General features: G+C 38.5%; 1 protein-coding gene across 4 annotated transcripts in view; it reads right to left on the reverse strand.

The window, feature by feature from the left end:
* Positions 1-3,643: 3,643 nt before the first annotated feature.
* Positions 3,644-23,983, reverse strand: part of hsf1 (heat shock transcription factor 1) — a 34,166-nt gene continuing 13,826 nt past the window's right edge. Inside the window, exons 4-14 of one of the 4 annotated variants that reach the window (XM_041249150.1) lie at positions 23,085-23,209; positions 15,872-15,947; positions 12,199-12,260; positions 11,638-11,734; positions 10,872-11,008; positions 10,325-10,555; positions 9,860-9,946; positions 8,194-8,299; positions 7,762-7,827; positions 7,243-7,306; positions 3,644-5,940 (exon numbers count right to left, since the gene is read on the reverse strand). In XM_041249150.1, the coding sequence (XP_041105084.1) occupies positions 5,741-5,940; positions 7,243-7,306; positions 7,762-7,827; positions 8,194-8,299; positions 9,860-9,946; positions 10,325-10,555; positions 10,872-11,008; positions 11,638-11,734; positions 12,199-12,260; positions 15,872-15,947; positions 23,085-23,209 (1,251 nt within the window). In that variant the 3' untranslated portion in view covers positions 3,644-5,740. Of the gene's footprint in view, positions 5,941-7,242; positions 7,307-7,761; positions 7,828-8,193; positions 8,300-9,859; positions 9,947-10,324; positions 10,559-10,871; positions 11,009-11,637; positions 11,735-12,198; positions 12,261-15,871; positions 15,948-23,084; positions 23,210-23,983 lie in introns of all 4 variants that reach the window. The other 3 variants (XM_041249149.1, XM_041249152.1, XM_041249151.1) reach the window with 3 other exon arrangements.

Genomic DNA, 23,983 nt, shown 5'->3' on the forward strand with positions numbered 1-23,983 from the left:
GTTATAAAATTTGTTCATTTTTAAAATTGTAAAAGTTTTTAATTTTAAAATGTTTTACAATTTTCAATGTTATTGAAAAAATATATCATATATGAAAAATGTTGCGAGAATCTCTTACACATTAGTCATGGGTGAAATAAATGTATTTTTGTAGGATGGTACAGAGGGGAAAAGAGAGCCATGAAGTTCGCTATCCCAAGAATTTGGCGGGAACCCACTGACCACTCAAGCAACTGCTACTTCTGCATGGTGGACCCTTCCAAACGTCGGACTGGCAAGAATGCACCTGCTATCACGTATCCAGACCTTTCTTCATCCATCGCCCCGGTGCCACACTGCCATGAGCCCCCCTTACCCACTCCTCCGGAGAGAGAGCAGCAAGTCAGAGAGCGAGGAAGACGTTGTAGATCCAGATGACAATTTCAGAGGTGGAGCAGAGGAGAGAAACCCATACTACCCCAACCAAAAAGACCTCAACGACTTGATTAGAGATCACAGATAAAGAAGATCCTGGAGTGCAATGAATTCCCCAAGAAACTCACTAGTAAGGAGAAAGCGGCTTGGAACAGCTTTGTCGCAGTGGTTCGGGGCTTCCTGGGCAATCACAAGGCCGAAAACTATGTGGAGCTGGTTGAGACTCTGGTGAAGAACTACGGCACAATGGGTTGTAGGATGTCCCTCAAAGTCCATATCCTTGATGCTCATCTTGATAAATTCAAGGAGAACATGGGAGCGTACTCGGAGGAGCAAGGCGAGCGCTTCCACCAGGATATACTGGACTTTGAACACCTCTACCAAGGACAGTATAACGAGAACACGATGGGAGACTACATTTGGGGGCCGATTCGTGAAAGTGATTTACAGTATAATCGTAAATCTCGAAAAACTACTCACTTCTAAATCTTTTGTAATCATTTTTGTATTACTTTAGTATAAATACATGTTAATTTGGATTCATATGTTGTTTTTTTCTGACTTTATGTGAACGAAAAGACACACATTTGCCCGTTTCCCCATTGGAAATAGTGATATTTTGAAATATCACTGTCCTGGTCACAAAAGCAAAGTTTTTGGGGAATAATAGCCATTTTCTATACTTTTGAGGCATAAGCAATTAGGAAATAACACTTACTACCCAGGAACAAAAATTGTGTTACATAGTGTTATTATCAGGCAAAGGATTCATTATTGAACCAGCTTTGCAGCTTGTTGATGTTTTTATCAAGCAGTTTGCGTCCTCTTTACCTTCATATATTCAAGATACAACACGTTTTAAATAAGATAAAAGACATGAGACATGTGGAACCTAATTTTTTGATTACTTTAGATGTTGAATCTCTTCATACCAACATTGTTCACAATGAAGATTTGACAGATTTAAAATATTATTTACAAGAAACACCTGAAGATAGTTTGCCTCCTAATCACTTTATAGTTAATTTGACTGAATAATGTGTTTTGTTTAAAGAGAAATTATGCAGACAAACTAAAAGGTACAACTATGGGTGCTTGCTTTGCTCCTAATTATGTCCATTTATTTTTGAGCTTCTGGGAGAATGACATATACAAATCCTCTAATAATGCTTTTTTCTGGACAAAATCAAGTGGTGAGGATGTTATAGTGATAATATTCTTATCTGGTCAGGTACAGACAGTGAACTCTTGTCATTTCATGAAGATATTAATAGTATCAATAATAAATCTCAAATTATGTATTACATTTTTTGGATTTAGCAATTTCAAAATATACTGAAAGATTCTTGCACACTGTGTCTAGAAAAAATACTGTCAGAAACACCAATACTATTAAGACCTGAGAGTTTTCATCCACATTGGTTAAAAAAAACAATATTCCTTTTGGTCAATTCCAATGATTAAGACGCATTTGCGATCAAGGAACTGAATTTGATATACAATCAAAAGTTAAGCAAAACAGATTTCATCAGAGGGGATTTAGACATGGGATAATTGATAAGGCTTCTAATAAAGCAAAACAATAGAGCAGAACAGATTTGCTGCATAAAAAACGACAAGAAATAAATAAGCAAAGAACACTTGATTTAGTTCAGAAACACTAAAAACCCAGAACATTTTACAAACTGTGAATTAATAAAGAGGGATCCCAGTTTGAGAGGTATTCACTGATCAACCCATGATAGGTTTTAGATGTGCTACAACTATCAGTGATAAACTTGGTCACAGTTACCCATCAGGGGATAAGAAACAGAGTTCCTTGCTTCCTAGACAATTAAAAAGGAAGTTCAGATGTGGGGTTAGCAATCATTGTAAATACGCTGTGCAAGATAAACTACTTAGTGATATTAAGATAAATAGATCATATGAGATCAATAAGGTTATTAACTGTAACACTACTTATATTGTCTACTGTTTGGGTGCTTTTATGTACGGAGAACTAAAAGGGTAGCAGAACATAAATACGTGATCAGAACTGGTCATTTAGAATACCCCACGGGCCAACACTATAAAGTTGCTCATGTAAGTCACTCTCGTAACCTTAAAGTGTTAGGGATTGAAATGGTTAAGAAATCAATATGGGGAGGTGACAGACTCAAATCTCTTTTACAGCGGGAAACATTTTGGATATTTCAATTAAAAGCTACTGAATCTCCAGGATTAAATGAAGAGCTGGATTACAGACCCTACCTATGAACTAAATGCTACTTTCTTATAGGTTCTTTTTGAGTTTTTGGTATAATCTTTTTCCGATATTTATTCCTTCGACTAAGTTGTGTTTAATTAATTAACCTGTGTAATTAATGTAATAGTAACTGCTTTGTACTGATGTATTGCTAAACTGATACTACGCCCTGATGGCTAAGGTTGTCGCTATGGGTTGGTAGTCTTTGTTTTTTTAGAACATGTTTGTTTCGTGGTCTATTCAATATTCTGTTTTTGGATATGCCCAATTAATAAAGCTATTTTACCTATAAGTTTATAACAGTGCCTTGCTTTTTGGTGATTTGCCTGATGGACTAATCTGAATCTACACAAAAGCAATGAATTTACAAGTATTTGTTCTCCTATATTTCTCAATAAACATGGTATGATGGATTCCATAGCATACCAAAAGATATTGGCCAATCATCTGAAACCCTCCACTACAAAACTTCGTTTAAACCACAACAATGATCCAAAGCACACATCAAAATCTACTTCAGAATGGTTAAAGAATAAAATCAAGGTTCTGGAATGGCCTAGTCAAAGTCCTGCTCTAAATCCGATTGGAAACTTTTGGTATGAGTTGAAGGTGGCTGTGCACAAGAAGTCCTCGGAATTTGAATGAACTGGAACAATTATGCGTTGAAGAATGGTCCAAAAATTTTTTTAACAAATCACTAAAAGAAGCATGCCAAAAGCCCATTGACAATTATCCTAATGGTTTAAGGGGGGGGGGGGGGTTATTGCTAAAGGTGCCTCAACTACCTATTAATTTCATTTTTCTTGTCTGGGTATGAATACTTTTGAATAAGCATTTTTGGAGTTTTGGAAAAAAAAAATGCTGAAATAAATAATTGTAGACATCCATTTCTTGTAACTTTTTCCTCATCCACAAAAGTAAAACTATAAGCTAAAAAGATTTTTCCTATAATCTGTTTGAGAAATTTCTAGAAATTATACATATCCATTGGGGTATGTCAACTTTTGACTACAACTGTATATTATGTATCTATCTATGCTTATCCCTCTGCAGCTAAATATATTCGAGATTGAGAAAACATGCATTAAAAATAGGCAGGGGAACATACTGAAAAGTAAAACGTCAATAATATGGACACACAAAAAATGTTGTGCTATCTACAGAATCCTTTTAACTGTCACCTCAAACATAAGTCAAATCAAAGCCACAACACAAAAGATGCAAAACCACTTCCAATTAAAAAAAAAAAAAAAGCATACTTTTCAGCGGATTTATAAAACAAAATACAAGAAACTATTTCAATTGCAACTTATCTTTACATAATCAAACATTAATACTGCTTTCCATATAAAAAAAAACAAAAAAAAACACAAAAACAACTTGTCAGTCCACCCTTAACACTCAAGATACGATGGCCGAATGTCGTTTCATTTGGATACATATTCAATATTCATCATTTACCACCTTTGAAAACTTGTTAAATTTCAATCCCCCGTTTTCAGAAGTTTGGAACAATGGACATATTTGGCGACTAGACTGGGCCTTTTCTTTTTTTCTTTTTTTTCTTTTTAGGTTATTTATTTTAAAACAAGCAAAATTTCACTCTTCTTTCTTAAGTCCTAAACCAGCACCAGTAACTAAGTTCAAACATATATTACAAAAATAAAACTTTCAACCACAGAAAGCCAAGTATATTAAGTGGATAATTTATGTAAAAATCAAAAATACATTTTCACTATTAACAATTTAGAGTGTAAATATACAAAATACCATTGCAATAGCATAAGTCACTTACAAATGCAGTCAGTCGCCCCCCCCCCCCCCCTATCAAAAGCCAAAACTTTAGATTTCACTCCTGTATTAAAAGGAAGCAACAGTACCAGAGCTGCCTGCTGTATACATGCTTGCAGACATTAGATAGTAGAGAAACATATAAGCTTGCTTTGCGCTTGTTGAAATAGCAGTTACCTTACCCCTAAAACTATCTATGTACAGACAAGAGCAAACTTATTTCATTAAGCAACTGAGGCTACACTGTAAAATGTTTAACATTTAAAAAGCACCGTCTTTCTTTAAAAGTGTTTGTGTGACCGTGGCTAACTGTTGACGGAGCCAACCAAACAAAGGGGAAGTCTGTTCCATGTTCAGGTCTCTTGCATAATATAGTGTGCAACTTAATTTTTCCACAAGTATAGATTATGCTTTTAAAAATGAGTTACCTTACTATCCGTTAATAGTTTCAAAGAATTGAGGGTACAGGGCAATGCACAGGCTTGGAAAAACAAGCAGGCTGTCTTTAAAAAAAAAATAAATAAAAGAATGCTGCCAGGGATCAGAAACAGGTGTCATTTATATAGCCAGAGATTTACTAAAGGACCAGGCTAGTGTGATCCAGGGATAGTATACAGCTTTCAGTAAAAGCAGGATTTAAAAGCGACTCATGGTCTACTAAAGACTTGAGACAGGAAAATAATTTCTCAATTGGACTGGGCACAGAGCATGGTTTCACTTTTTCTCTTAGCCAGTCCTAAGGGAAGACACTAACAACCTTGTCTTTACTTCCATTGCCACCCTGTCCCAAAGAGCAAACAAAGAAATGCACACAGCAGTCAATTCTGTAGATTCTTACAGATACACCCTGCCATCTGTCACTTAGAAGCAGCATTTAATGTTTTCTTTCTACTTTGTTACTGTCAAATGTTTTGTTTTACCATAACCTGTAGGTTAATATTAGCTTATCATCTGCTACAAAATATCAGTGCTGTATCAGAAGAAACTATTCAAGTCAGATACACTCCTAAATAATCTAACGTTTAAGCTGCAATATATAAATGATGTTCTTGGCGCTACAATAGATAAACCAGCAAAACCTGCATTTGGTCTGGAATCCTTGTTATTTTCAGAAAGGACAGGTGGACATCTGGCATGTCTAGCACATATCCTTGAGTTCAAGGCGATCCAGAGAACCAGATGACAAGAGAAAATCTCAACTCTAAACCCACAAATGTATAGACTTGTCACTTTACACACAAAAATGAAGCACAGTTGCACATCCCTTTACAGAAGTGGCAAGCTTTCAGACTAAGGGTCCCTGGTTTTCGACTGGTAGGTGGTGTTTGAAAGTAGAGAGATCGTGGGATCCTCAGTGTCGTCTCCAGGGCCGAAGTAAGAGTTGTCATCGTCCAACTCAAACAGATTAGGCAGGTCTGAGCTTCCCTCATCGGCATTGCTGGGGTCCAGCAGTAGCAAGGGCTGGGCTGTATACTGAACCAGCTGTTTCCCTGTATTTACAAACACGACAGTATTCAGTAGAAGTTGAGCAGGGGGATTTAAGGTGGTCTTATCTTAATGTATAGATTTGCAAGGGTAATATAGGAATGGGAACATTTATTATTATTATTTTTTAAACTTGCTAACTCTGGACTAGTGCTCATCTGTGGTGAGGAAGTATTTAGCTAATACTACACCAGCTTTCTTCGGTCTTGGATTTTGTATACCAGCTCAAAGAACAATAAAGCTGGTGAATTCTTCACACTACCAGATACAGTCTCCCATAGGTGTGCCACGGATTAGTGGGTCTCTACAAAGCACAAGAGGGTGCAAGAGGTTCACTGATAATGATCACTTAAACTGCTTTTGTGCGATCCAAGACTGGAATTTGGCTTGGTTTGTGGTTTTACTATAGAGACATTCCACGCCAACTCAGCCCTTCGAGCTGTGACCTGGTAAAGGTCACCCTAAAGTGAAAAAGTGAAAAAAAGGTGACCCCGACCAGAAAAATCACCCTGGGCTCAACCTAGACGCTCCCATCATGTGTAGCACCTCGTTCGAATAATGAATAGGGCTTAAGCAAAAAAATACATAATAAATGACGAGTTTTATTCGAACTTCAGCCCAACCCTTTACCCTGTAGGGGCTGTGGGTCCTAAAATGTTAGTATTGCTTTAAGAACCTTGGGGACCCCTCTTCCAAATGTTGTGAAACACTTTTGATTTCAAGTCCCCATACTGGTCATTTACCCCCCGAAATTAGAAATTTTGGTATTTCTACCAAGTTTAGTCTGAAATAACTCACGTAGGGGGCTCCAAAAAAAAAAAAATCACCAAATTCAAAGATATTTAGCTGAACAAGGTAAAGGGTTGGGCTGAAGTTAGAATAAAACTTGTTTCTTACCCCTCATCTGGCAACTTGCCAAAAGTGAGTACGGTGCCCGAGGTATTTTTTTTTTTCCTCGAAAGTCCTATTCATTACAAGTCGAATTAGGTGCTACACATGATGGGAGAGTCTAAGTTGAGCCCAGGGTGATTTTTCTGGTCAGGGTCACTTTAGGTTGACCTTTGCCAAGTCACAGTTTGAAGGGGAAAATTAATTTTAAAAAAAGGAAGAAGATTAGCATTTCTAAACGCAGTGGGTCCGAAAAAGCCCAGGTGATTTTTTTCTAGCAAAATCTGAGATGGTCGGGCAACGGCTCTGGTTGAGTTGGTATGGAATGACATGACCCTACATGATATAATACACAATGCATGCGAGAACAGAGGCATGCTGAGAGTATGTATTACTACACAAACATGCCTATAACCTACCAGTGTCCGCGGAGTTTGGAGCTGTGCCTGTGGACTTCTGATCCTGTGCTAGCAAATCCTGGATCTATAGGATAAAAATGATACACATGCAAGGATTAAAATAGATTTGCCTTGTTTGAGCAGCAATGACTATGTCGATGCAAGTCTTTCCATTTTCTTTTAAACATAGCAAGGATACAAAACAAAGGGTCTGAAAATTAAGGGCCAATCCTAATCAAATCAATCAATATTTTATATGGCGCCTTTCACAGTGGACCACCATCACAAAGCGCTTTACTTTTTTGCAGTAATAAGAAAATCCATAATACTACAAATACAGAGAAATGCATCATACATGATATACAGTAAAAAAAAAAAAAAAGCAAAAAGCATAATATTAAATACAGTGGAAAGTAATGCATGCAACAACACTAACAAAAACATTATAACAACTTGCAGACTGTGCCAGCAAATAAATCTGAAAAATCAGATAAAACGCTGGAATCCCAGAACTTAAACAGAAGTCTAAATATTACTTACACTTGCAAGGCTGGTGTCCAGATCTGGCAGGTTAAAATCAGTAGATGAGAGGGATGAGGCAAAGAGCTAAAAAAAAAGATCAAAGACATATTCCACAGGTTTATAAAATCCATCTTACCAACCCCCTACCAATGACAAACACATTGCTGGTATCAGTACAGTATCACAGACAAGTGGTTCCTAAGACTTAACCTTCAATACCTCCTCAAAATCAGGTGTCAGCAAGGCCAGTGACACACTGGCCATCCCTGGCATGCAACATGAGATACAATGAATACACTGCCACTGTAATACCAGATGTACAATGAATATACCTCCACTGTATTACCAGGGAGAGACATTCCCTTTAGGGGATAATGACCCAAAGACGAAACAGCAGGAGCACTAAGCAAGTCTAAATCTCCACACACTACCATTGTTCTTCACACTTACATCAAAGAGAGGAGAGGAATCAAAGCTGATGGACTGCCCCGTCAAGATTGTCTGCAGGTTTTCCAAATTGGAATCAATGGTTTCTAAATGTTCAGAAAGGTCATTCCTGGAAATAAAAAGGGCAGAGGGAGGTAAGAGACGATCACAATGTACTGCATGTCCCAGTGATCTACTCTCTCAATGGAGTGGACTAACAACTACAAAGGTTTCAAGTTTCACATTTGGAAGAGTGGGTCTGATAACCAACCTAAGGCAGAAGCAAGTTGTCATGGTTACAGTATATACAATATGTAGGTGAACCCATTCTTAATATATACTTCTGGTACAGGCACCACCAACATCTGTGCAGGATTAGAAGCAGTAAACATAATCCGTGTGTGTGTGTGTGTGTATTACATAGAAATGAAAGCCAACAGTTTTATTATGTGTGAATGTATGTTAGCAGTGTTGTGGTGTCCTTTTTTTTTTTATTAAATACATTTAATGGGAAGTACATTTCTTCACCCTTTGATTTTTTCCTAGTTTTTAAATAAAACGCTGAAAAAATTCCTATGAAAGTAAGTAAAAGGACTGCCTTGCACAGCGCATTCACCTTGGTTAACCATACATTGTTACCATGATTTACCAGGCTTGCATGTGCTGTACATGCACAGAACAATCATTGGTAGACCATCTAGTAATACTAAAATACTAAAGCTTCATGCTGCTGTAGCACAGCAAAGTTTTAAAAGGGTTTAGTGGAACGGCAAACGGTTGTAAACAGAACACGTGGAAAAAAAAGTGTATATATTAAGAATATATCGTTACTACAGATACAGCCAGAGGTTTAAACAATGCAGCAGTGAAACATTTTTAATGCACTACATCTGTAATGTAACCTGAATACAGCTGTGTAACACTACGAAGAACACAAGTCCAAGTGTACTGTTTATACAGCACACAGCGCTCACATAACCCTGCAGATCTCTACGTCAAACGGTCGCAGATATGTGCAATGTGGCAGCGGCAAGATAGGGATCATTTCTCTTGCCCAATTCCCATGATGAAAATTTAACCAAAGAATTTCATACTAGAAAACACGTTGCGAGTATGATGCCACGGTCTCAAATAGATCAAAAAGGGAAGTGCCCACAGTCTGGCAGCTATAGTGGGCCAGTGCTAGATTTTGCCAGTTTCCCTCAAAACGCTGAAAATTTGAAGTTGGAATGCTCATTAAGCACACTACATATATCCCACTTCGTACCATCCTATATTTGGGGATGCAATTCACTAAATGAAATCTTTTCGTATATGGCACATGTATAAACAGAGAGAGAGAGAGAGAGAGAGAGAATTTAGAAAACAGGTTAACCTTTCAGTTCCTTTGAAGAGAGGAACAGGTTAACATCATTACAATTATATTTCACCAATGCTAACAGACAACTAAAATACAAGTGTGGCTGTCCGCAGATACAAATGTGACCAGAATAGACCATGTTAATTACCGAATTACAAAATAGGATGTCAAATTTATTACCATGTTTGTCTAAAAGTAAAAGGTAACATTTTTGGCAGGGCTGATAAGTGTTTTTCAATTCTTTAATTTCTATTAATGTTAACCTGAGGACAGCTTGTATGAGAAATGCTAACCCTTGCTGCGGGGACAGCTCATATGAGAAATGCTAACCCTTGCTCTGGTCTGGAATGAAGACAGGAAGAGGAAGGATTGGTGAAAACACAAGTGACCTCTGACATCTGCGGAGACTGACTCAAACTGAAAGATACAAACAGAATAAGGAACTAGGAGGAGCCCATTACTGCTGACACATTACAAGCATTTAAAATTGATTCTGCAGTTTGACAAACACACAAGACTTTCTTGGAGCCTGATTTCAAAGCTCAGATTTCTGATTCGGCATGAATCACAGCAGAACGGTTACAAGAAATACAGACAAGCATGTAAAAAGGAATGATTGGCAATTAAGAAAAACCAAGTAAAACATTTTCAACTTCTTTCTAAAAACGTACATTTTGATGAACAGGGTAATTGGTTTTCATTTCTCTTTTACGAACAGCGTAATGTGAGGCAACTACAAGACTATTGTATGTTAAAGGAACCAAATGAAAACTTGCAATTCATAGTAATACTCACTTTTCCACACAGGCCAGACTTAGACACTTCTCCCCGTCCTGGGACTGAGCTGTGCTGGAGCCAGCACTGGCTCCACCGGCCTCACTGTCCTCGAGTAGAGAGTCAATAAAGGTGTTAGGAGAGAGAGGCGCCTCGTTCACAACAATGTCGAGAGGAGCCTCGTTCAAAACGATGCTCTGCACTTCTTCAGGGCTCGGTGGCTCCTCCTTTATGAGGACTGAGGGGCTCGTGCTGCTAATGGAGTCAAACAGACATCTTAAAGCACTGGAGATCGTCTCACTCTAGTTCTGGTAGGAACTCTGTTTACAGTAATATGGTACATTATTCAACAAATGCTTCTGGTGTAAAATAAACCCAGTATAACATCAAACTACTTGAAAGAAAGAAAGAAAGAAAGAAAGAAAGAAAGAAAGAAAGAAAGAAAGAAAGAAAGAAAGAAAGAAAGAAAGAAGTGTTCCCAATTTTCTTTCTCATTTAAAAGAAAGAAAGAAAGAAAGAAAGAAAGAAAGAAAGGAGTAAAACACTATGCAGTGTTCCCAATACTCACTCTTCCTCTGTCTGGTCATTCGGGGAAGCAGAGGGACTAAGCTGTGGGAGATCTGTGACATCTGAGATTATAGGACCAGAGTTAACCGTCGAATCAGAGGAGAACAGGTTTGCTCCTGTGTAGGACTGGGATGTAGGCTGCAATTTAAAAAAAAAATATATATACAATTCAACATATACATAAAGGAGAGAAACAAACACTCTCACACAGTAAAATGTGTCATTTATTTCAGATGACATTTATTCATTGGTTTCCCCTGCATGGTATCCTTTTGATACAGTGATTTATACATTCTGTTTAGGCACTATATTATATACCCACTTAGTCAGAATACTACTGCCACAAGACCAGATCGATTCTGTAAATAAAGCACCACTGCAGTATCCTCCTATCTACCAAAGCATTTTATCAGATCATTATAGTTTTCAACAGAAACATTTGGACAGTAGTCGACTAGCTAAATTATAAAGAAGTATACTTAATTCAGTGCAGCCCACCTATGATGTTCACAAGCAGTGAACAGAGGCTGGCACTACAGATTCCTTACTGTATCCAATATGTTCTCCCAATAACAGGGCCATTGCAAACCACACAGCAGGTGTTTTGTGGTGAAACTGCAGAACCACAATAAATACAGATGTATTTAAGTATTACTCAAATAAATATACCACAAACTGCTAGAAACACTCATGATGAATCTCTCAAGAATGTGCTTTAGGCTGCATTGCTACCGCAATATGTTCCAAACACTGCTGGGTGCCCTTACTGAGAACGCAGGCGAGCCTTGCAGGGGTTCCAGAGAATACTGCCGACTGTACTTCGGCATGGAATGTGCAGTGCTGCTGTCATTCAACATCAAAGGACTGCAAAGAAACAAACAAGAAAAGCTTTGAAGAGACTGAGCAACTAAAACAAAGGGATATTTGCAAGATTAAAGGATGGTATGCTGTTATTTAAATGGTTATTGTTCAATCTTGCCAAAGCTCTTCTTAGCATTTGACTGAGCATGAACCCCTTGGATTTCTCCACCAGAGCAGTCTCCTAGATGTTGTGGTATCTTAAGAGGTAGAGAACACATTCATTCTGGGCACTGGAATGGCATCAGCAGGCGCTACCTTCTACTTTTTAAATAATCTTGAGGCACAGGAGGTTTCTGTTTTTATAATATGATTTGTTTATGGGATGTACTGAAAGATTTGAGTTTTAAATTTTGTTTTCTACATTTTTATTGTAGAACAAACATATCAATTCTGAACAAATGATTGACAGACAAATCATTGCCAGAGGCAGCTACAAAACAACAACAAAAAAAAAAAAAAACACTTACAGTTTCCTTTTCATCCCCAAAACCCTGTTGGACTGGACCAGTGAGATAAGGAACTGAATAAGCTGTTGAAAAAACAAAAGTAATTTTAGGATTATCTGGGGACACATGCAAGGAGCTATATCACAGTACCAAATCAAAAGTTTGAGTACACCTGCTTGAAACCAGGTTTATCATGATTATCTATGCTTTTAACGGTATACATTGTCTATAAACACTTAATATTTCATTATATGATATGTGTACATATATAAGCTGATAATCATAAGTGAAGTGCATTCAAAATTTTTATTTTTAAGTGAAAATGTAAATCTTGTCAATTTCAATGAAATGGTCACCCAAAGCAAGGGGATTTCAGGCTGACGCCCAAGTCAGTTAAAAGTCTGAAATGTGTATAACACCGTTTTAGAACACTGGCCTAAGTATAAAAGTGTTTTTGTTAGATGTTCTCTGAGTTAACTAGAATGTTACCTAATTAACCTTTTGTCACCAATTATTGTTAACAGGCAAGGGTCCATGATTACTATAAATATAGGTAGCATAGGCACAAGTTTGTCATTCCTGAATGTAAGGGAGCAGAAAATGGCAAAATACGCTCAAAGAAAAAAGCGCAAAGAAAAAAGTAAAGTCTGTAATTACTTTAAGCAATGAAGGTCAATCTTTAAGACAAATCGCAAGAACTATGCAAGTGTCTGTAACTGCTGTGGCCAAAACCATTAAACAATTTGAAGAAACTGGCACTCATGAGGACCGAACAAGGTCAGGCTGGCCAAGGGTGACCTCAGAATCAGAGAACAAGTTCATTCGAGTCACAAGTCTGCAAAACCGGCGATTAACTGCCCCTGAAATACAAGCTAAGCTAAATGTTACTAGAAGTACAGATGTTTCAACATCAGCTGTTCAGGGGAGATTGCATGAAGCTGGCCTAACTGGAAGAACTGCTGCAAAGAAACCATTGTTAAGAGTGCAGAATAAGAGGAAGAGACTTGCCTGGACCAAAAAACACAGAAACGGTCTTATGGACCGATGAGTGATCATTTGAAATATTTGTGTCCAACCGTCGAGTATTTGTAAGACGCAGAGCGGGTGAGCGCATGAGTTCTGCATGTGTGGTTCCCACTGCCAAGCATGGAGGAGGCAGTGTCATGGTCTGGGGTTGCTTTGCTGGTGACAGAGTTAGTGATCTTTATCAAGTCCATGGCAAGCTCAACCAGCATGGCTATCATAGCATACTTCAGCGGCATGCCATTCCATCAGGATTACAGCTACTTGGGCAGTCCTTCATTCTTCAGCAAGATAATGACCCCAAACACACCTCAAAGTTGTGCAAGAACTATCTGGCAAAGAAGGAAAGTGGAGGACAACTCAATCCAATGACCTGGCCTGCTCAGTCTCCAGACCTCAATCCCATAGAACTTGTATGGGGCGAACTGGACAGAAGAGTCAAAGCGAAGCTACCCACAAGTGCCCTACATCTCTGGGAATTGCTACAGAAGAGCTGGGAAGACATGTCGGGCGATTTCCTGCTGAAACTTGTTAACCGAATGCCTTGTGTTTGTGAGGCTGTTAACGGCAAAGGGTGGCTATTTTGAGAAATCCAAGATTGAGACAAGTTTAAATTTTCTTGAACATTGCTATGATACTCCTTATGTTTTGTTTTTTATATTGTAACATGTGTTTTCATTTTCAAGTATTTACAGAAACGTATACGACGTAAAACATTGTCAATTATGACAAAAACCTAGGTTTCCAGCAAGTGAACTCAAACTATTGACTGGTACTGTGTGTGTAATATTATTTATATACACACACACACACACACATATATATACACACACACTCATACATACACACACACACACACCCCTCCAGAATTATTGGCACTCTTGATAAAGACGAGTAAAAAAGGCTGTAAAAAATAAAACACAGGTAATGATCTATATTTTATGCTCAAATATGGGAAAACTATATTCTTTTATACGAATACAATTGCTCAGTGAAAACATTTATTTTTAACAAGTTATTTTTTTTCTCAAAAAAGATAGTGTCAAAATTATTGGCACCCCTAAGAGTTTTAAATAAAACCAAACAGTTAAATCTGCATTAACATTCTATTTTAAGTACATCTCATTCTTAAGGAACTGTATTGTGGCCTTCCATGGCTTCCTGTTTCACTGGGGTATAAAAATGAGGTAACACGCATATAAAATCCATTTGTCATCCATCACCATTGGGAAAGGCAAAGAACTCACAAATGGAGAGACAAATGGTTGTTGACCTTCATAAATCAGGCAATGGGTTAAAAAAAAAAAAAAAAAAAAAAGAAAAAAAAAAGTTAAAACCTAAATATACCACTTACCACTATTAAAGCAATAATTAAGAAGTTCAAAACCAGTGGAACAGTGGTAAATCTGCCTGGTAGAGAACGCAAATGCATCTTGCCCACACGCACAGTGAGGAAGATGGTTCGGGCGACAAAGAAGAATCCTGGGTCACAGGTGGAGAATTACAGAACTTGGTTGCTTCTTGGGGTCACCAAGTCTCCAAATCTACAATTAGACGCCACCTCCATGACAACAGCCTATTTGGAAGGGTTGCCGGAAAAAAAGCCTTTATTGACAGCAACCAACAAATGTAAGCGCCTGGAGTTTGCTAAATGGCATTGACACTTGGATTGGAACCGGGTGCAATGGTCAGATGAGACAAAAAATAGAGCTCTTTGGCCATGCACACCAGCAGTGGGTTTGGCGTTGATAGAAGGATGCATATGCAGAAAATAACCTCATACCTACTGTAAAATATGGTTGCGGATCTTTGATGTTATGGGGCTGTTTTGCTTCAACTGGTCCTGGGGCCCTTGTTAAGGTCAATTGCATCATGAACTCTACCAAGTACCAGGATATTTTAGCCAAAAACCTGGTTGCCTCTGCCAGGAGGCTGAAACTTGGCCACAAGTGGATCTTCCAGCAAGACAATGATGCCAAGCACACATCAAAATCCACAAAGAAATGGTTAATTGACCACAAAATCAACATTTTGCAATGGCCATCTCAGTCTCCAGACCTGAATCCCATTGAAAAACCTGTTGCTTGAATTGAAGAGGACAGTCCATAAGCGCAGACCGAAGGATACCAAGGCTCTGGAAAGATTCTGTATGGAGGAATGGTCCAAGACCCTTCCAATGTGTTCTCCAATCATTATCCTTGCAAGGGGAGGGTGCACAAAGTACTGAAAACAAGGGTGTCAATAATTGTGACACATTGTTTTTGGAAATTAACAGAGTACAATATATTCCACATGCTAGAACATTACAATATAGCTCATTATCTGTGTTTATTTTATATAGCCTTTTTTCTCATCTTTATCAAGGGTGCCAATAATTTTTTTGTTCTTCTTTATAAAATGACTGTGTGTTGTATTTATATATATATATATATATAAATATTATATATACATACACAGTTATGTAGTTAATGAACTTAATGTCACCACATGTCATATACACAGTCAAACCTTGATTATCCATTTGAACTTGGAGTGGTAATTATGTCAAGGAGTTTTACTGGACTGGGATAATTGTATTATCCATTACTTTAGAACATGTACTATTTTGCAGCTGCCTGGAGTGTTACAGAAGCAGAACAGCTTATCTTAACAATACCATCAATGCATTTACCTTATTGACGACTTTCTGCTGCTGAGCATGCTTCTGTCTCAGGCTGGCCACCTCTCTCCACAAAGCCTTATTCTCACTGCAAAAACACAAAGGCAGACTCAGCAATGGTATGAACTGGAGGACACCAAACTGAAGTGGACTACGCAACGAGATATCCAGAAGCTGTTCCCTTACGCTCTATGAATGCAGTAGCTGTAGCGAATGAATTGGTAAAAATATTCTCTAGGGTGGGAATCCCGAAAGAAATTCTCACTTATCAGGGCACTAATTTTATGTCAGACTGTATTCAGCAACTATATAAATTATTGAAAATCCGTTCAATTAGAACCTCAGTTTTTCATCCTCAAACGGATGGGCTTGTTGAATGATTTAATCAGACTTTGAAAAATATGTTGCGCCGCTTTGTAGATCAAGAAAAACGCAACTGGGCTAAACTGCTTCCCTACTTGCTCTTTGCAGTTCGCGAGGTACCACAATCTTCAACAGGGTTTTCCCCGTTTGAGCTCTTGTACGGTCGGCAGCCGCAGGGTATCTTGGATCTCATAAGAGAAGGCTGGGAAGAACAGTCAAAGGAGTCTAAAAATGTAGTAAAATATATGTTGCAGTTACGTGATCGCTTAGAATTAGTCTGTCGATTGGCATATGACAATCTCAAAGCGGCACAGCAGAAGCAGCAACAAAGTTACAATAAAAATGCAAGAATTCTGAACTTTCGACCTGGAGATAAATTGTTGTTAATGTTGCCGTCATCGGAATCCAAGTTGTTTGCTAAATGGCAGGGTCCCTTTCAGGTTATTTGAGCAATTGGTAAAGTCAATTATGAGATCCGACAGCCTGGGCGTCGGAAAGAAAGTCAAATTTATCATGTTAATCTCCTGAAACCGTGGAAAGAACGGGAAGTCCATTTTATATCTCCTGTACAGGAGGGAGAGGATTTTGGACCCTCAATTGAGCCAGAGTCAGCAATTGAGGTCGCGATGGGGGAACAATTAACTCCTGATCAGCGTGAAGAGGTAAGCAATCTAATTAATATGTTCAGTGATGTGTTTTCTAACGTGCCTGGAAGAACGCATTTGATCGAACATGCTATTATCACTCCGCCAGGTCTAAGAGTTAGACAGAGACCGTATCGCATTCCAGAGAGTCGGAGAGATTCTGTTCGAAGGGAGGTGGAGTGTATGTTGAAACTTGGGGTAATTGAACCTTCCCGAAGTGAGTGGTGTAGCCCAATAGTACCAATAGACAAGCCAGATGGGTCACTACGATTATGTATCGATTTTAGGAGGGTGAATGCTATCTCCAAGTTTGATGCATATCCCATGCCTCGAGTAGATGAACTCTTAGACAAGCTGGGGCGAGCTCGGTTTATTTCAACTCTGGATCTGACGAAAGGATATTGGCAAATTCCATTAACGAAAGCCTCTCGTGAGAAAACGGCATTTTCAACCCCAGAGGGTCTTTTTCAATTTTGTACTATGCCGTTCGGACTTCATGGAGCGCCTGCTACTTTTCAGAGACTAATGGACAGGGTTTTACAACCTCATCGAGAGTATGCAGCTGCGTATATCGATGATGTAGTCATTTATAGTTCTTCCTGGAGAGAACATTTGACTAGATTAGAAGCCGTCTTACAGTCTCTGAGGAGGGCGGGGCTCACAGCGAACATGGCAAAGTGCGCTATTGGAAAAGAAGAAACTAAATATTTAGGTTTCATAATGGGTAAGGGTAGAGTGAAACCGTTGGTTTCAAAAGTCCAGGCTTTGTTGGATTCACCGGTACCTACCACGAAAACCCAGGTGAGATCACTGTTAGGGTTGGCTGGTTATTACCGCCGCTTTATTCCACACTTTTCCACTATAGCCGCCCCTCTCACTGATCTCACTAAAAAGAACGCTCCAAATAAAATTAAGTGGAGTGCAGAGTGTCAGACAGCCTTTGAATCTATTAAAACTAATTTGAGTCAGGCCCCAGCATTAATAAGCCCGGATTTCAGCCGAGAGTTCGTCCTGCAGACAGATGCATCGCATACTGGTCTGGGGGAGGTTCTGTCCCTGGAGAGAGATGGTATAGAACACCCGATAATATACATCAGTCGGAAGTTACTGCCCAGAGAACAGAGGTATTCGGTAGTGGAGAAAGAATGCCTGGCAGTGAAATGGGCGGTGGAATCTTTAAAATACTATCTTCTGGGACGACCTTTTGTACTCATCACAGATCACGCTTCTTTAAAGTGGTTAGACACGATGAAGGATTCAAACGCTAGGATTACGTGGTGGTACCTTGCGCTCCAAACCTTCGCCTTTCAAATAAGGTATCGTGCGGGTAAGTTACATCAAAATGCTGATTTTTTTTCCCGGGAGGGAGGGGAAATGGAAGGGTCAGAGGTTTCCGAGTGTTCCTTCGGCTCCACTCTGAGGGGTGGGATATGTGATGAGTCAAAGGGATTTCGGTCTGTGATTCAGCCTCCCGACAGTAGATGGCATCAAACCAACTCGGGACCTCCCTTACCAAGATCTCATGACCATGGCAAAAGTCATCTTTTTGAGGGGCGGCACCTTGGTGAGGGGCGGAAGTACGAGTATGTAAATTCCAGCCACTGGAGTCAAGTGAAGGATAAGGACACTTGTCAGTTGGGGATTGGTGTTCCACTGACTACAGAGGCGGGACATTACATACTAAAGGGAACGTACTACTGTGTTCGGGGTTGGTCCGAAAGTAAAATAGGAGGAGTAACGGGTGCAGGGAGAGACTAGTTTGGTGCAGCGGGATTTTTTAAAAAACACTAACATTTCTTTTGTTTTTTTTTGTTTATGTCTGGTTCGCCACGAAGACGATTAAAGACGAGTTCTCACGATCTGTTTTGGATTTCACCCCTGCACTCCCTCCCTCACACCATTTTGTTTTCTTTTGTTATTTAATTATTTTGTTGTGTATAGATAATAAAAATAAATTATTTTATTTCTGTACACATAAATTACTGTCTGGACATTCCATTTAATACACTCTCGCCTCACAAGCACTTATAAAGCTATCTGTTAGTTACAAAACAAGTGTGTAAAAACATCCTTGGATTCTGTGTTATTTGTTTACAACATTTATTATAAAATATATACTATTTAAATAAGAGTGGTGTAAACTTTAAACTGGTGGAATAGCAGTTTCTATTATAATGTATATATTGTAACAACCTGGGATTTACACTGTTACACGACTGGTCTACAGACCGTGTTTGTTTGTTTGTGTTTGTTAGTTAGTAGGGAAGCGGTAAGCTTGCCTCAGCCGGGATTGGTGGGCGATGTTCGGGGAAGCAGGAATATGAAAGCACAGGAAGTGCCCACATCAGCGTGGGCAGAGCCGAGTGAGACAAGCTGCTGTGTGATACCAGGCTAACAGGGGCTGGGAATAATCGTCCCAAAAAACATGGATTCAAGTACCTGCAAATTTAGTGTGTCTCCGTCCTTCATTTTCCACCCTATGCTACAATATTAAATTTGGCTTGTGGGCATTTTAAATCAATTTGGGAATAAAAATGCCAATATTCATTATAAGGCGAAACACAAATAACATGGTCTCCTAATTATGGACCCAGACATCTGCATTATAACAGGGTAGCACTGTATTTGTTTATTTTTTTAAATGGTTAATAAAAGATCTTGGACGCGTTTATTTACACTAACTTTACAACTATATATAAACACTTTCCTTCCACCTGTCCCTTATAAACCAACTCTCCAGAGGGCTGTTTAAAAGTTATTTTCCATGGGTTTTAGTACAGCAGTTCTTTGAAAAAACTGCATGTATTCCCAGAAAAGTTTAAATTTCCAATAGATATACATATTTTGCAAACTATATATGTTTTCAGTAAGGTCAGTGTAACTATACACTGAACTTATGAACTGACTGGTCAACCGAACACCCCGCTTTGAACCGAAAGTATGCAATCACTCAAACGTGTGCTGGTCACGGAGAAGGCAACATTACTGTGGCAACAAATACATCCAGACAGGGGCTAAGAATTTCAAAGCAAGTACATGCAAATTTACTAGAAATATTTGAGTTTTAAACAAAAGGAGGCCGAATGCCCAAGCAAGCTGCATGACTACATTTTGTTTGAAATAAAATAAAAAACAAGCGCTATGTTAACCAGTGTTTTCCTGACATTTAAACCTGCGTTTCTGATCCAGTCACAATTTCAATGGTACATTTCCATAGTATCGTTTTAAAGCCTGTCAAATCTTAATAAGAGTATTGTATTACTGTGCTGTATTCTTGTATTATTCACCAGATTAAGTGTGTAGATAGCAGGTGTGCACATTTATTAAAACTTTTTCTGAGTTACAGACATTCCAGACTTAAACGCCCTCCATTCCCAAGGTGTTCATAACTCTGAGGTTCTACTGTATGTCAGTTTTTAGAAGACACAATCCTTCAATGGGTACATTAAAACAAAAGTGACATACCATTTCTTTAAACACACAAGAGCAGCGCACATACATGAAACATTATGGTGTTAAACCAAACGTTTCCCACGTGGGTCTGGGTATACAAATTATAATACAAGCATTGCAATTTAAATCTTTGGAGCAGTGACTTTGGTTTAAAGAGTTATAGTGTTTAAATAGGAAGCTGTCACATTTTCACAAAAATGTACACAGCATATTACTACTTTGCAGGGTCTTCACACACACTTACCCACTGCTAAACGGGCCTGCCCTGCTGGGTTTGTGAAGGGTGATGTAGGACTCCAAACCACGAGACTGTCAGTTTCTGGTCATGTACTTAATGGTCTGCAGCCTGCTGTCTCGAGCCAACACCAGCTATTTATTGTATGTGAAGACCATTCTCACTTGGATAGAGATGGAGCCAGTCATTTTTTTATAGATCTGTGATCTGTTATAGCCATTATTTCATGGGTTTGTTGTGGTTCTGACAGTTATACTAGATGTTCTTTTTGGCAGATTGATACCTTACTGTACTTTATCAGGGATGGGTGTGTGGACACTCTGAGGGCATGTCCTGGCCATTAATGCCCTCTACAGCAACCAGTCAGAAGACATCATTCCCGTTCTATTCATCCGACAGGTTTGTAATAATCCAGAAAGCATTTATGTTGTGTTCTGCTGAAATGACATGCATTGAATGAATGCTTCTTGGGCAGCAGTTTCTTTGAATAAATGAGGTTGGCCTAAATTCTAAAAAAGATACTTTGGAAACCTCACTGTCACTTCACAAAGTGATTATTATTATAATTTGATTTTTTTTTTTTTTTTTTTAAATCATTCATTATCTGGATGCTCTTCTGTGTTATAAACTGAGTTCTCATAAAAGCAGTCTGCACAGGAAGCTGTGCTATCTGTCCTGTCTCGCTGCAATGCGCTTGGGCTGAGGGCTCCTGCTGGGAGAGTTTATTGGGACAGGTGCTGATACCACAGAGGAGCAAGGCTGCTGCTGCTCCTCTACTGCCTCGTCTCCAAGGATGTTTGAACCAGATTCAAAATAGGTCATCCCAAGAATAAACTGGACTGTAAAAATTAAATAAAGCCACCTGAAGTTATTTAAGGCAAACATTAAAACAGAATTTCAGAATCTTCAAAAAATAACAATAATAATGGAAAACATAATTCAGAGCATAAACAGGCTTTTAAAACATGCCTTTATAATAAAAGTTTTTTTTTTTTAATAATAACTCTATTGACTGTGGGTTTATGAGACGGGAGTTGCTGTCGAAAGCGCTCCTGCATTTGTTTTTACTTTGAAGGAGATTTATATGTACACAAATCCCGGCGAGGCACTCCGTGTCTGAAAATATTTAGGATATTCCTGAAGATCCAGCATCTACGTTCATTACAGCTCATAGATACATTTCTGTTTACGAATATAAAGAAACACTTTTGGCAACAAGCGCATAGGTTACGCTGTATATTTGTAAGTCTTCGGTGGCTACCACCAATTAAGTTGAGAGTATATTTCTCACGCACTCCTTGATTAGCGGTAGCCTCCAAAGACTTAAACATATTGCAAGTCATTCAATCTAAATTTAAAAAAAAATGATGAAAACCTGATAAAACGTACTTAAATGAGTTTATCTAGAACCTGTCATGGTTGAAACAGCTGCAATTATCATTGAAATCTCTGTGCGAGAGCCACACTCGGTGAAATTAGAAGTGTAGTTGCTGCGAATAGATTCCATTGGGGGATGTGATGTATGTGTACTAAGTATGTTGTCAAATAAAAGGCCACTTATTTCTGAAAGTGTCCCCTAGTTCCATTTCAAAAGGACAATGAAAACATATAATACACACAATTTAGTGATATTCTAAACTTTACAAATACATTTGGAAGAATATGCATTTGCAGTATAAACTAGCATCCCACGCAATCTCTATTTTACATGCGACAGTGATCAAGTTTATTACACAGACATATAAATGCAAGTATATGTATTTAGGAGTGGACTATGAATTAATATTTATTCTTTGTACTTCTAAATCCTTTTTTTAATATAAGAATGTATTTGTATTTCTTTAATAAATGAATTCATTACAGATTTGTTTTTCAGATATGTAATAAAGTAGCTGCCATGGAGTTTGCAGTAATGAAGAAGTGCTATAGAAGTTGCTGAATTCAGATTGCTGGGCAGACGTATGCCCCAGACACTGTGTAATCTATAGATGCAGCAGTGATCCGGAGGACTCTGGAGACTAAGTGGAGGAGGGGTTGCCACGGTGACAAGACTAGGCAGAGTGCAGACAAACAGGAGCTGGGTAAAGTACAGGCAGGGCCTTCACCAGTGTTGTATGGACATGTGCCAAAACCGTGTTTACAGTTTGATGTACACAACTTCCGGCAGTATTATACAATGTTTGTACCGTTACGCTACTGTTGACATTTTCATTGCAGTTTATTTTACCATGTGCTGTAGTTGGTTGAGTAGAATAAATTACAGGTTCAATAATTAAAGCTGAATAAAAAATAAAAAATAAAGTAGGGTTACCCCAGGGTACCGAAAGTAAAAATTGTACTATAAAAACGTGTCTGCTGTTGAAAAAATACCACATGAAGGTATTTGGTATATAGGTGTGGAACACTGCCTGTCATCGACTGACATCTGCCATGCACAGAGACTGAAAGCAGGTACTAGTGTAACATAGGGTGCAATGCACAGTGGCTGAAAGCAGGCACTAGTGTAACGTATAAGACTTCTGAAACTCACTGTTTCATGGCGATGAGTTTGGAGTCCATGTTTTCCTGCTTCCCTCTCATGATCTGGACATCAGTCAATAATTTACTCACATCATCCTGGCGAATCTTGATGTCTTCATGTTTTATATTGGAAACCTACAGGAACAAGACGAGGGGGAGGGGGGAATTTAAAAACATTAAAAAACACTGAGCCACCACCTTGTTTAATACATTCTCTCCCACTCAGCAAACCTCCTGCTTAGAAAGGATTCTGGATCGCATTTAGTCTCATTAATAGCTTTGTTAAATGGTAACTCTAAAGTCTAACCTTTTATAAAATCATCTTGACTAGATTACTATTATTTTTTTCGTCTAAAATAAACAAATAAAAATCACCGGTAGCCAATCAAAATATCTTATCAAATGGTTTGTAAACATGAAGTAAGAAGAAGATGTAAACATACCTGTATTATTAATATGGCCAGTGATTGAACCAATGTGGCAGTGAAAACACTATTTCTACTGGATAGCACCAGTAGGGACTTTGATTGAATCACAGGTTAAAGACACTGGATTATCAAAGCTCTTTACAACATTTGCACATTTTTATCAAAGTTAAAAGTGCTAGTAACAATTAGGAGTAAACAGCTTTTATAATCTGGCCCGACATTTCAAACATGTGGTCCATATTACCAATACTGTAGAGGTTAAACATGGCAGTGAAAAGCTGTACTTTATTGCACACCGGTGCACCAAATATTACAACTCAAAGCATACTCCACAAACGGATGGCAGTCATCTTAGGACAGAGATTAATGTCACCAACACATTTACCACACTCTGTCTATATAAAATACGAACTGAAGTCACCATTTCATATGGTCTCCCGTCTAAAATGGTTTGATATATGAGCAGTTGGCTTGAAAATTT

The sequence above is a fragment of the Polyodon spathula genome, chromosome 4 (genome assembly GCF_017654505.1).
Source record: "Polyodon spathula isolate WHYD16114869_AA chromosome 4, ASM1765450v1, whole genome shotgun sequence".
Taxonomy (NCBI): domain Eukaryota; kingdom Metazoa; phylum Chordata; class Actinopteri; order Acipenseriformes; family Polyodontidae; genus Polyodon; species Polyodon spathula.